The 13719-nt window shown below is 56.0% G+C and overlaps 1 protein-coding gene across 1 annotated transcript in view; it reads right to left on the reverse strand.

Moving 5' to 3' along the window:
- Positions 1 to 9098: 9098 nt before the first annotated feature.
- The window catches only part of IGF2R (insulin like growth factor 2 receptor), a 110519-nt gene continuing 105898 nt past the window's right edge, over positions 9099 to 13719 (reverse strand). The window contains exons 45-48 of the mRNA XM_032651793.1: positions 13292 to 13478; positions 12663 to 12815; positions 11620 to 11689; positions 9099 to 10899 (exon numbers count right to left, since the gene is read on the reverse strand). Of these exons, the coding sequence (XP_032507684.1) occupies positions 10501 to 10899; positions 11620 to 11689; positions 12663 to 12815; positions 13292 to 13478 (809 nt within the window). The 3' untranslated portion in view covers positions 9099 to 10500. The remainder of the gene's footprint in view (positions 10900 to 11619; positions 11690 to 12662; positions 12816 to 13291; positions 13479 to 13719) is intronic.

Consider the following 13719-nt stretch of genomic DNA (forward strand, 5'->3'; position numbering starts at 1 on the left):
GCTAATACACTGGTGAACAAATCAGTGTCTCCTGTCTTCTCTGAGCCGCTCTAGCAAATCACTTGAGTCCAAAGGGGGAAGAGGTCATGGGACCCTGATTTACGGCTAAGTCGGACAGAAGTGTGGGTAACCCGGGCACCTAACAGAGATTGGCATCTGAGGGGCAGGGGCAGTGTCGTGGGTCCGAGCCCTTAACCTGCGGGGTCTGATGCTCTCTCCAGGTAGATGGCGTCAGAAGTGGGCTACACTGTGGGACACTCTGCTGGTGTTGCAGAGAAGTGTTTGGCGTGGGGCAAACACCCCACATTTGGTGACCAAAAGTGAAGTGTCCTGTGTGAGGAGTGAAGGGGACTCCCGGGAGAAGGGAGAGCTGGGTTCTCCCTGCACTGGAGGAAGCGACTGGGTTTTTCTAACACAACCAGCCCCAAATGCACGGGCTCCCCTGACATGAGTCCTTGGCTTGGGAAGCAGCCAGGGTGCGATCCTGCCCCCAACACAACCTGGGGAGGAAGCGGGACCCTCCCTGCCCCCGCCTCCCCGGCCAGACCAACACCACTGCCCACTTTTCTCCAGGGAGAGAGCGCCCTCCGGCTCTCCGTGGCCTGGGAGCTCTGTTTTCCTCTTGGACCGGAGAGCAGGGAGGCCCTCCCCTTGCCCTGCATCACTCCCTCCCCCCGGTCTCCCAGCCCCTGGTCCAGGCTCACATCGGGGTGGCCGGGTCCTCCTGGGCTCAGGTCGCAGAGGGCAGAAGCGACCAAGGCCCGTGGGTAAGCACCAGCTGGGGAAGGCCGGTGCCACCGTCCTCACTGGCCTCTCGGGTGACGGCCAGGCTCCTCGCTGATCTTGATATTTATGTGATCTTGCGAGAACCCTCGAGTTACCCACGTGTTAGAGACAAGAAACCAAGGCCCCAGAGGTCAGTCCCTTGTCTACTGTCACGCTGCTGGCTCGAAAGCCCCAGGGCCAGTGACCAGCGACCAAGTTTCCAGGACTCTTGCGCTGCCACTCAACTTGCCCAACGGCCAGTGAAACACAGATTTCACGCAAATACGCTTCTTTTGTTCCAGGACAGTTCACCCCAGGCCTTGGGACCTCCTGAGGCCTCAGAGGTAAGAAGAGAGGCCGGGCTCCCCTCCGGGAAAACAGAGAAGGAAGAGGCGTTAGGGGCAAGCCCAGATCTGCAGGTGAAAACCCGGCCACCAGGGCTCCCGAGGTTCAGGTGACCCGCACAGTGGTGTGATTTCACCACGACCGGCCTGACTTTCCAGAAGGGCTGTGGGAGAACGGGCCTGCCTGCCACCCTGCGATCCCGGCCCTGGAGCTCCTGACCCTGCCGCCACTGGGCATCCCCCACCCCCCAGGCTGTGCTGCAGTGGGGCGGGCACGGTGTGGACCGCGGCTGCCCCTGCACCGAACCCCAGGGTCGCTGTTTCCCTCTCTGTGCTGTCAGGAGGGGACCGTCCTGGTGGAGCAGACCTCTCCTCTCAGCCCCTGACCCCGGCACCTTCCTCCAAAGCAGCGCCGCTCAGTAAGGCCATTAGGGGACAGGTGGTAAATACGCCAGGGAGCACGGAAACGGCCAGAAGCGTGGGAGCAGCACGGGAGGCCGCCGGGAGGCTCCAGCCTGGCCATCAAAGGCCCAGCCTTTCTTAGGGGCACGGACTGTCCCTCACACCCCAGGCTCCTCCCCAAAGCCAGCGGCCAGCTCCGATGGTTCTGCTTTGCCTGTACCCAAGCCACTGACACAGAAGGCTGCCAGGCAGGATGCTCCCACCCAGGCCTCAATCAGGGGACAAAGCAGAGGCGTCCTCGGCCTCCACCTTGTCCTCACCTGTCCCAGGACACAGGCAGCAGAAGCCGGCCATTATTACATCCCTACTTACCCTCCCCACCTCCAGAGCTCAGAGGGCCGAGTGCGCACAGATGCCACCACTGAGGCCGGGGTTCCTGGGACGTGGGCTAGCCCACGAGTGCAGGCAGGAGCCAGTTCGGTTCTATTCCTGATGAGGCTCCAACATTCCAGGGCGGGGTAGCCTCGAGACACTGTGTGGAAGCCTTGTCCAAGGGAAGCCGCTCAGCCCTCAGCTACCCACTGCCCTGTCCCCGCAAAGGGACCCACTCACTCACCCACTGCACAAAGTAGAGCGCCTACTGTCTGCCAGGCTCTGCTCTGGGCACTGAGGACGCAGCAGTGAACGAAGAAACAAACATCTCAGAGCAGAGGTCTGTACTCAGCAAGGGACATGCTAGACTGTATCATAGTAGGTGGGAAGAGCGACGGAGAAGATCTTAAGCAGGAAGGTGCGGGCTGTGACCGCAGAACCAGTGGTCAGGGATGACCTCTCAGAGGTGATGTGAGCCTTGAGGGAGGGAGGAGGGCGAGCCCTGCGGATGGAGGAAGAGTGTTCCAGAAAGAGGGGCCAGCAAGAGCAGGGGCCCGGCGGGCTTAGCGAGGAGGCCAGCAGGACTGCCGGAGAGCCAGCGTAGGGAGCAAAAGGACGGACGCCGGAGGGGCCACGGGCCAGGGCACAGGGCTCTGCAGGCCCCGCCGGGACTGGGGCTTTACCCTGCGGGCCCCCGGAGACAGTCTGAGCCTGAGCAAGAGGCCGGGATGGAAAGAAGCAAACTCAGGATATGATTGAAGGTAGAGAGGAAGGGATTTGCTGACGGACTGGGTGTGGGTATGAGAGCAAGGGAGGGGTCCAGAGGCACCAAGGCGTTTGGCCTGAGCATCTGGAAGGACTGGCTTGCCCTTAACCGAGGGGACTAGTCTGGGGGCTGCTGTGAACCGGGCCACGTCCAAAGAGCGTGTGGACGGCGCATGGGAGAGGGGCTTTGGAGTCAGCGAGCCGTTCAAAGCCTGCTTCCATCAGCACCAAGCTGTACACTGTTCATCTTCTAAGCCTTAATCCTCACGACTGCAAAATGGGTCTGCACCTGCCCCACCCCACGGCACGGCTATGCGGATCAGAAAGCCTGGGGCGGGAGGTAAGCTTTTCTGTAAAGGGCCCCGTGGTAAACGCCTGGGCGTAGTGGTCTTTCTGGGCCGTCTGGTCTCTGCAGCTGCTCCCCTTCAGTCCAAGTGCTAATGCAGCCCTGGATGAGACGTAAATGAACACGTGCACCCAGCTGCCCATAGAGCTTCATTTCGGCACATGGAAATTTTAGTTTCATCCAATTCTCATGTGCCACGTAATATTCTTCTTCCTTTAATTTTTTTGGACCATTTAAAAACATAAACCCCATGCTTAGCTTGTGGGCCGAACCAACTCAGGTGGGACACAGCAGATGGACTTAAAGCTCAGGCCTTGGGTCGGGGTGAACTGTTGTTGTGACAGCAGGGGAGAGAGTCCGATGACTCCTCCTGGCTGTGCACAAATGCACAACTTCCCCCTCTTGGATGACATGCATTTCCCAGACTGGTCTCTGGTGAAAATCCAAAACAGAAAAAAAGAAGAGACAGTTAAGGGAATTCCCTGGTGGTCCAGTGGTTAGGACTCCTTGATTCCATTGCAGGGGGCATGGGTTCAATCCCTGGCCAGGGAACTAAGATTCCGCATGCCATGGGGCCAAAAAAAAAAAAATTAAATTAAATTTAAAAAAGAAAAGACAGTTAAAGGAAGAGACTCAGGACCATGGGACTCAGAAACACTCTATTTTGCTCACAACTGCCAAGCTCCACTGTGCCCAGCAGATAGAAAGCATTCAAGAAACAGTTCTTACATTTATGACTGGATCTAATTTTACGGGTGTGCCAGCACTGTGTGTGTATGTGTGCGTGTGTGTACAATCGTAGGGGTGTTCCTAAGGGGTGTTCAGAGGTTCCCAGAAGCCTGGCCTGAAAAGCATCTGTGTTCCCCACCTCCTGAGTGGACTGTAGCTTCTGTTCCCAGTTAGGGGCTGAACTGTGCTCTCCTTCACCCCAAACTCACATGCTGAAGCCCTAACCCCAGTACTTCAGAATTTGGAAACAGGGTCTTTAAAGAGGTAATCAAGTTAAAACGAGGTCAGTAGGTTGCGCCCTAAACTTATACATAGAGTTTCTTATTTATATACAGGAGATTAGGACACAGACACACACAGAGGGCAGGGCGACCATGTGAATACCCGGAGGAAGGCGGCCGTCTGCAAGCCAAGGAGAGAGGCCTCAGGGGGAACCAGCCCTGCCAACACCTTGACCTCAGACTTCCAGCCTCCAGGACCGTGAGAAAATTAATTTCTGTTGTTTAAGCCCCAGTCTGTGGGCCCTTCTCTCCCACCAAAAACGATGCTGATGCACTGAGGGCGGACCAAACACCAGCTGTTACTTCTCAGTCTCCATGCTAACCCAGTAAAGCAGGAAGCTCTCTCTCCTCAGCTGAGAATCCAAGCTAAGTAACTAACTTGCAGGAGCTACTTGGATGCAAAGCCAACGCCAAGCCTGACCCCCCCCTTCACAACCAACCCACCGGCCTCCTCCAGCCTCATTCCCACCCGTGAACTGGCCTCTGAGGGGCTAGTATACACGGGCAGTTAAGGGTGCAAATCCTGAGCCAGAATAACTTGGTTCAAATGCCATCTCCGTCGTTCACCAGCTGTGACCTTAGACTGACTGCCTAACCCTCAGGGCCTCAGTTTTCCATCTGCAAAATGGGATACCAGGAGTATCCACTCTACGGGGTTGCCATGAGGATTAGATGAGTTGGTATCTGTCAACTGCCTGGCACACAGTTAAAGGTGTATCCGTGCCAGCTACCACCCCAGGGCCCTGCACCTGTGGGCACAACTGTAGCCTGCATCGTGGCTCAGGAGGTGTGCTAGCATCTCTCATGGTACCTGGCCTGAGAGACTCTCAGGACTGTTTGCGTGGATCTCCTGCATAGTGTTTTCAGGAAATCCCAGGAAAGGCAACTGGCGTGGGCCATGACGGGCATGAAAGGCAGTGAAAGGTCACGTAGGGCAGCCCGGCCTAGGGGCCAGTGCCTGGCACAGCCATGGGGTTGCCCTCCATGAGTCTCATCACTGCCCGGCCGCTCTGGGAGGCTGTGAGCTCCTGGAGGCCAGAGGCTGGGCCTCTGATCTCTGGATTAATTCCTGTAGCAAAGCACCGTGGGCTGGGTGGCTTAAGCAACAGAAATACGTGGCCTCACAGATCTGGGTGCCAGAAGTCCAGAATTCAGGTGTCAGCAGGGTTGGCTGCTACTGAGGGCCGAGCGAAGGCTGTCCCAGGCCTCCGTCCTTGCCCCATGGATGGCGGGCTCCTCCCTGTCTCCTCACACCTCTTCCGCCGGTGCCGTCTGTCCCTGTGTCCAAATTTCCCCTTTTTATAAGAACACAGCCCTAGTGTGTTAGGACTGACCCCACTGACCTCACTTGATCACCCCAGTAAAGACCCTGTCTCCATGCCACATTCAGAGGTACTGGGGTTAGTACTTCAACATGTGGGTTTTGGGGAGACGAGATTCAACCCGTAACAACGTCTATACCCCAGTATTCAAATGAGGGGAAATAAATGAAGGATGGGGTCAGAGCACCATTTCAGTGGTTCCAGTACAGTGGTCCATTGGTATCCACAGGAGGCCGGTGCCAGGGACCCCCACGTGTCCTGAAATCCGGGGATGCTCAAGCCCAGAGTCACCCTCCTCCATACTCACAGCTCGGCATCCACGGATTCGGCCAACCACAGAGCGTGTAGCACTGTGGTATCTATTGAAAAAAGCTCACGTCTAAGTGGACCCGTGCAGTTCAAACCCGTGTTGCTCAAGGGTCAACTGTACTTCAAGATCAGGGCTCAGGGTCACCTTCTTGGGGAACTTGACCCCAAGGAGAGAGAAGTACTGGGGGGACACAAATGGCGGGGGCAAGGGTGGGGGAGGCAGCGGAGGCTCCCTCTGGGGAGGGCAGGTCCGAGGCAGTGGGTGCCCACTTGGCCTTGTTGTCGTTATCCAGCAGCGGTGTGTTCTCGAACAGACGACCCACGACCCTGCTCGTCGGGACTGTCCAGAGAATGACAGAGCCGTGCCCGTGGTGACAGCACCCTCAGTGGGCTGTCCACACCCCACCAGGTCCCCCAAGGGGACACGGGCCAGCATCCAGGGACTGCTGCGTGCCGTTCCCCTGCTCGGAGACTCACCGGCCACGTTTCCTACTGTAATTTCGCCCAGCAGTGTCTCCTTCTAAAGACTCTCTGAGAAGCCTCACAGCAAGAGAAGCCATTTACCTTTCATTCAGCATTTTCCAAACTTTCTTGCACATAAGTCGTTTCCAATTTTTGCAGAACATCTGTCACAATCACACAGAACAAGTGTTCCGTGGGGCGCACTTCGGGAAATGCCACTATACGACAATCCAACTGCATGCCAATGCGATCTTCTAGTTCAGGTGTGGCTTCATCCATCCTGAGCCCCTCGCCTCTTGCCCCGTGCTTCTAGAACGAGTCCCAAAGCCGTGAGGTGGGCAGAGCAGGACAGGCCTCGTCCCAGCGGCAGGGTGGGCGAGGGTGTCCCTGAGGGGAGAGTGACCGGCAGGCGTGTCAGAGCGCCATCAGGATGAGGAGGGTGACCTCACGTGTAAAGGTCACCAAAGTCAAAGGCTGAGGAACTTTCCAGACTGAGGGAAACTCAAGAGAGACAGGGCAACTGAATTGGACAGGATTCTGAATGGGGTCCTCTTAGTGAAAACGGTGTTGCCATGATAACTGGCAGGACCACGTGGGCGTTCTGGGTCCAGAGAGTGCACTGTGCTCATGGGGAGTGACATCCTGAGGGGCCTGGGATGACAAGGCACCAGGGAGGCAGCTCACTCTCGCAGTTGCGGGAAAAAAGTTCTTTGTCCTATATGTTCAAATTCTCTGTGTTTTGTCAACCTTTTTTTAAAATTTGAAGCCAAGGGTCACAGGGTCTGCCTGGGACCTGACCCTCTACGCACCCACCCCATGGGATCCAGCCCCCACGTCACTTCCCTGCTCTGGTGGAATGAGCCTTGCTCCCCGGGCCGCTTTCTCCAGGACGGCGCTGAGAGCAGCTGCCGAGTGACCTGCATTGTCACCCTGTTCAGGGGTGACGACCAACAAGACCCCACTCAACTCTGCTTTCCCCTAACTCCACGAGTATCAAAGTAACAGCATGAATTTCACTGAATTTGATTCTCAAACTGGTCAAAACAAAATAGAATTAAGAGGTGGGCTTCCCTGGTGGCGCAGTGGTTGAGAGTCTGCCTGCCGATGCAGGGGACACAGGTTCGTGCCCTGGTCCGGGAAGATCCCACATGCCGCGGAGCGGCTGGGCCCGTGAGCCATGGCCGCTGAGCCTGCACGTCCGGAGCCTGTGCTCCGCAACCGGAGAGGCCGCGACAGTGAGAGGCCCGCGTACCACAAAAAAAAAAAAACAAAAAAAACCAAAATAGATTAAGAGGGAAAGAAACATGAGTAGCTAATAATTCGTGGCCTACCTTTGGCCTTTCCCTCTACTTTTAGGGGAAACACTGCATTTCCCCCAGGGTGGTACTGACAGCGACTTCCGTGGGACTCTCCAAGTTCCAGGACTGTTCCAGCCTTACCTTTGCAGCGCCTCCAACCCCTCCGTCCCTGAGCACACGGCTGCCTGTCTCCGGGCCCACCCCAGCCCAGAGAGGAGCTGCAGGACCACCCGGCCAGGCCACCCCACCCGGGCTTTGTGCAGCAGGCCACCCCGGGTACCCGTCCTTCCAGGAGGCACAGCACGCTCAGCTTCCCTTGAGAGACGCCGGCTCCACATCAGCCACGTTCATTTGGGGAAATAAGAAGTCGTGTCGTGATGTCAGAGTCGCGGGTATTCTCCAAAGCTGGTGAGGGGGGTTTTATCAATCTAAGCTGGCCAGTACCTTCCGCTCCCGAGGCACACCATCCCCTTGTGACCTGATCCCCTGGAAGGGAGCTAAGACCTCCATGCCCACTTCTTGAACTGGTACAAGGGGACCAAAGAATTCCTTCTGAATGCCCGGGTGGCAGTCAGCCTCCCTAAAGGAATCGTCAGATGACCAGCCTATGTCAGAGGTTGGTGGAGAAATGGATTCAGCTGCGTTTAGAATGTTCTTGGCGGGAGCCGTGTTTCCACTCTCCCGTGGATTTCCTGGGCTCAGGGTTTGACCCTCCACTTATCCCATTCCTCCGCCATTCAATGGACAGTCTCAAAAAAGCGGCGGGGCTTAAAGAATTTGGTTAAAAGGAAACTAACTAGAATCTTAAAAGATTCTAATTCCTATTTGCTGTCAGGGAGGCGTTTTCCTAAACTACCTGTGACCACAGCTGGCACGGGCTGTTAGTCTGTTTGCAGGAGCTCAAGAAAAGAGCCTGAGCAAAAGCTTCACGCACATGGTCACTTCCCCATCCCTCTGCGGCCGGCACAAGCTGGGCACCAGGGCAGGTGGCCCGAGGTGCAGACGGAGAACTTCCCCACCATCAAGTTTACCAACAGGGCCAGTGAGCACCTGCAAGTGCCCCCCGCCCCCGGAAGAGAGGGGAGTGGCTTAGAGAACACTGGGCACAGTGTCCAAGGACCAGCAACTCTGGGGTCACAATGTAAACCTTGATAAGACCCCAGAGTGCCTGTCTCAGGAGTGACATTGTAAAATCCTTAAAAATAAAAAAAAAGTCACCCCAATTGGAAATAATCAGAAAATGAGGAGGGAAGGATGCTAACGCCGAGAAGTCTAGTCTGACATTGTAGTAACTCCCTGTTGGGTCTGCTTTCACATTAATATCTAAGAAGCTCTCATTACTAGGCAGTAATTTCAGATGGAAACCCAATTTGTGCAAGAGAAGCCCTCCTGCCCCCACGTTAGCTCGGGCTGTGCACCAGGACGCTTTCTGGCAGTATGGGATCTGCACACACGGTGGCTGTTTTGGTAACAATACCCTTTCTCGGAAGGAAGAAGAATCAGGCGTGGATGGAGCTGACAGAAGCCCTGGGGGCCTCGGGTGAGCACCTACACGCAGGGAGACTCCAGAGAGAAAGCTGATGTGCTGCACGTGAAGGGCCGGCTGCCATCCGGACACGTAACAGGAGGCACAGAGAGGGCACTGGGCTTGGCAACTAACCAGGCAGCTTTTCACTCTCGTGGGGAAAAAGCAGGAACACCCGTTAATAATTTATCTTTTATTCAAATTGTTGAATACTTCATATTACAGTAAATTTGATTGAAAAAAAAAATGAGGAAAGAAATCAATTTTTAAAAATACACTCATGTTGAAATCAAATAAGCCATCAGCCAAACGGAGTACAAACCAAGGAGCCCTGTAGGCTGGTTTGCTTTCCAGGATATGAATACCACTGAGTCTATATACAGTTCTATAATGCAAGAAAAGTCATTCATTAAACACTTCAAGAAAGGAGCCGACAGCCGGGAAGGACAGTGGTCTCGCCCTCCCGTCCTGCAGACTGAGAGGCTGGCCTTGGCCGCCCCCCTCCCCACCCCCCACCGAGCAGGAATCCAGGTGCAACGCTAGGAGCGAGAATCTGGCCCACTGGCTTTCATGCAATTTCCGTGAGTCACACACTGTGCAAATTAAGGCTTCTTATAGGTCGAATGGTTGATAAACACTTTCTTCTTAAAAAAAAAAAAAAAATAAGCACAGTAAAGGTGGTATCATGTGAACCTGAAGAGGTGAGACCTACACCCCCAAGTCCGGAAAAAAGTCTGACATCTCAACTCCATTCTCTCTCTCTCACACACACATACACACACACACGCATGCACGCACAAATCAATCTTTGGGTGGGTTGTCTGACTTCACCAGCTGGCGAAAGAAATACTGATAACTGTGCTCTGTGCACCTAGGATTGAAGACGTCATGCAAAAAGCTGCAGCCGTTACTGACCAGAGGCATACAGCAGGCAGACCCTCCAGAGCCCAGGCACTAGGGGCGCACACACACGCCCTTACGAGACAGAAGCAAAAGGGAAAAGAGACAGAACGGCGGAGTCTAACTTAGAGGACGTGTCGTGGAGCAGTTCAAAACCTCGTATGAAACCACCCGAGCGCCCCAGCAGCCTCCCCGCTAAGGGACAGACAGATAGATTACCCCCTGCCGGCAGGAAAAAACTGTTGTTGTTATTGTGTTTTTCCTTTTTCGCAAACCTGAGTAATTGTCAAAGTCAATAAATAGGAGGAGAGAATTAAATGCTAAAATATAATGATCAAATACCCTACAGGGCCTAAAGCAGCAAGGGTTTTCCGCAAACGCAGCCCTCTGTTCCGAGACACGTCTGGCCCGGGCGCAGTAGGAAGCGCCCGGTGGCCACGTTCTATGCGAGGACTTGGGACTAAACACGGGGCCCCGGTGCCGCCCCCTGGCAGTTGGAGCGATGCCCCATCCCGGTGACCACAGAGAGCGGCACCCACCTCCTCACCCTCTCCCCCATCACCAAAACTCTTCCCTTTTGAGACAGTTTTTGTTAAAGGCAAAAATGATAGAAGCATCACGGAGTCAAAAGTCTTATTTGGTTGGAGGTGCCGGCGGAGTTGCCGAGTGCACCCCGCAGTCTAGATGTGCAGGAGGTCCTCGTCGCTGTCATCGTGGAAGGAGCTCACGGTCTTCTGAGCGGCCCGGGGCCTCCCCCTCCTGGCCTGCTCCCCACTCATCAGCCCCACCCGGTCGTCCGCTCGCTCCCGAAGTGCCTTCCTCGGCGGGGGCCTCAGTGGGTGCACGCCTTCAGCCCCGGTCCCTCTGCCCAGGTGCACTTTCACCTCCGGGATGGTCAGCACCTCATCCTCGCTGTCTTGGTCATCCCCGTGCAGGGAGGTAAGGGCTTCGGCTTTCACGGACTTGGTCGTGATGTGACCATTTTCCTGCCCCTCCTTCCCGGGCCTTGGTGACGGCAGCTGGATCTCTTCCATCAGCCACTCAGTTTCGTTCTCGTCCGCCTCTTCCTCCTTGTTCACCTGCCGGGACACAGCAGAGACCGTGGGTCCGCCTGAGACCTCGTCAGCCTCCTCTGCCCCCCTCCCTCCATGACCCACCCGGAGTCGGGGACCTCTTCCCAGCCCACCACAGCCATCACGGTCCCATGTTCCTCCTCAGGGAGAAGGGGAGGGCTGGCGACTGCCAGCTCCTGCTGAGACCCAACCAAGGCAGATGGTGTCAGGAGGCAAGAAGGCGGCCAGCGACAAGGCGGCAGTGCTGGGGGACGGAGCCCCTCTGCTCCAGGTGCCCTCGGGCAGCAGGGAGAGGGGCCGCGCGTGGGACACGTGGATGACTGTAGTTGAGGGAAGCCTTTCAGAAAGCAGTTGGCAGTACAGTCAAGAGCCATGAGTGCATTTAGGCACTCTGGCCTAAATTTCTAGACACTCATCCAAAGGAAGCCATCTAAATGCCAGAGGCACAGAAATTTTCATTACCATCTTTTTTTGTAGAATAGCCAAAAAAGTAGAAGTAAACTAATACTAAACACTGTAAGAAATTAGCTGCAACTACAACGACAAAAACTTGAAGGAAAAAGAACAAAAAGTGTGTTCGGGTTAAGAGCAGAGGGACATTTTCCCTCTGTCCACTTCAAACTTCCCGCGATGACAGTTTCCTCGTAGTCACTGACCAACAGCACGACAACGGTTCGAGCGCGTGCGAGCGTGTTGCGTCACCCAAAGACCTCAGCAGGGAACTACCTTTGAGTATTTGTAGGACACATTTGCGCTTCTTCGACAGCAGCTGGTGAGCTTGCTCATCACCGTCTCCCTGAAAGGAGACCCAAGTTACTCCAGGCTGGAGCCGCGCCCCCCTCCGGCTCCCGAGGGCCTGCTACTGGGAGGCTGCACCAAGAGCGCGCTCCCTCAACCCACGACAGCAGGGCTGTAAACCACTTCAGCAGGAAGGATGCTTTACAATCAGACGGACGCGGGTCCAAATCCTGCTCCCCGTTTTCATGGTGTAAGAAGGGCCAGAGTGAGTGAGCCAGCATTTGTCCTTCTGCTTTTTCACGTCAATACGATGACCCACACCCTCCCGCCGCCCCAGGGCTGCGCTGAGATTACTGGGCCGACGGACGAACGCAGGGCCGGCTCACACCCAGACCTCCTGCCCCAATCCTGCATCCCGCTGACAGCCTCTCAGGGTCGGGATGGCTGCGGTCAGCACTCCCTGACCCTCTCTCGTTTGCCGCTGGCTCCTCGGGCAGGTGAGAGAGGCAACAGGGAAGCCCAGAGCTGGACCATCCCTGCGCTCTGGACAGGGGTGACTACACACCGAGCCCTGGGCCTCATTCATGTGTGACATGAAATCTGCTGGACGGTCGTGCTGCCTGTGAGTGACAAGACCTTTCACCAGCAAAGGGGAGCCCATGCAGGAGGTGTCACAGCCGGTCCCTAACAAATGCTTCCCTTTTAAAGGGCAGACAAGTCAGCTGGTCAGAAGGAAGTCAGCTCGTGACAGGTGTTTAACTCTCTGTCCATCTGTGGACACGTGCAGAGAGCCACATCCTGGGAACAGGTGGGCCAGGCCAAGGCCCACAGAGCATCTGCCACGTGACCTGACAGGATCCACAGCCCTGGTCTGGTCAGACGGGACACATCGTCACAAGGACGCAGACGTCTACAAAACACAGCTTTGGGGACCGCTTCCACACTTTGGCTGCTGACGAGCTCAAAAAAAGGAGCCCAGATATAGACTCTGAACCACTGGCCCGTCCCCCGGCCCACTCCCCTCTCCTTACCTTCGCTCCTTCTTATGGAGCAGCAGGGCGAGCAGGCAGCCAGTGAGTGCCACCAGCAGCAGGCTGAGGACGGCCCCGACGGCCTGGCTCCGCTCCGAGAGCCCCTTGCGCTCCTGCGCGTCGTCCCCGGCGCTCTCACTGTCGAAGCCCATCCTGCGGGGAGGCCACAACACTCAGCCACCACCACCGCCAGTGCCTAGCGAGGCCCAGCTCAGGCGGGGGCCCTGCCTTTGCAGCCCCACAGTGAGACGGTTCCACCAGAGGTGGAGGTCAACAGCGGACAAACCCCTCTGATGATGAGACTAAGGCAGGAGGACTAGGAAAGGTGATCCCCCAGCCACACGACCCTTCGCCACTAAGGGAACGAGAAAAGCCGAGCTCTGGGCAACACGCCTCCCCCAGGCCTCTCTGATCCCTCTGCAGGGCCCCAAGAGCACAGAGGCGCTTCTGGAGCAAAGACTCAGGGACACGCTGGCCGCCCTCATCTCCCGGGAACACGGCTCTCTTCTCTGGGAAGAAACAGTGATCACAGCCCAGGTAAGAGCTTCTCCCTCTCAACAACTCACCTTGGGACACAGCCTCAATGCTCCTGGAGTTATGGGAACACCGTGGGGCAGGCCCCCACTTACCCCAGAGGACACACGGCAGAGGTGTACCAGGAGAAGAGGTACTGGCAGTCGGCGGTCTCGTGGCTGAACTCGGGGATCCCGTCCTTCACCAAGGGGTCACAGTGGAAGAAGATGGTGGAGGAGACAGATTTCGTCTTGTCTTTTCCACACTTGGAGGAAGAGGCAAACACCACATCCAGATCGCCATCTGTCAACAAGGCAGGCACACACACAAGCACAGCACCATTACCATTGGTGTTTCAGTAGTGGGCCAAGTTTACCTTTTCATAGCCTGTAAAGTTTGCAGAGAGTTAAAATCAGACGTAAGGGTCCTTCATCAAATGTCCCAGGTGAGCTCTCACAGACTGCTCAACACACATTATGGAGCCCCTGCCCTAAGTCAAAATGTGGGAAAGACTTGAACCTTGCCCAAAAAGAGGTCTGGCCTT

Source organism: Phocoena sinus, chromosome 12 (assembly GCF_008692025.1).
Source record: "Phocoena sinus isolate mPhoSin1 chromosome 12, mPhoSin1.pri, whole genome shotgun sequence".
Taxonomy (NCBI): Eukaryota; Metazoa; Chordata; class Mammalia; order Artiodactyla; family Phocoenidae; genus Phocoena; species Phocoena sinus.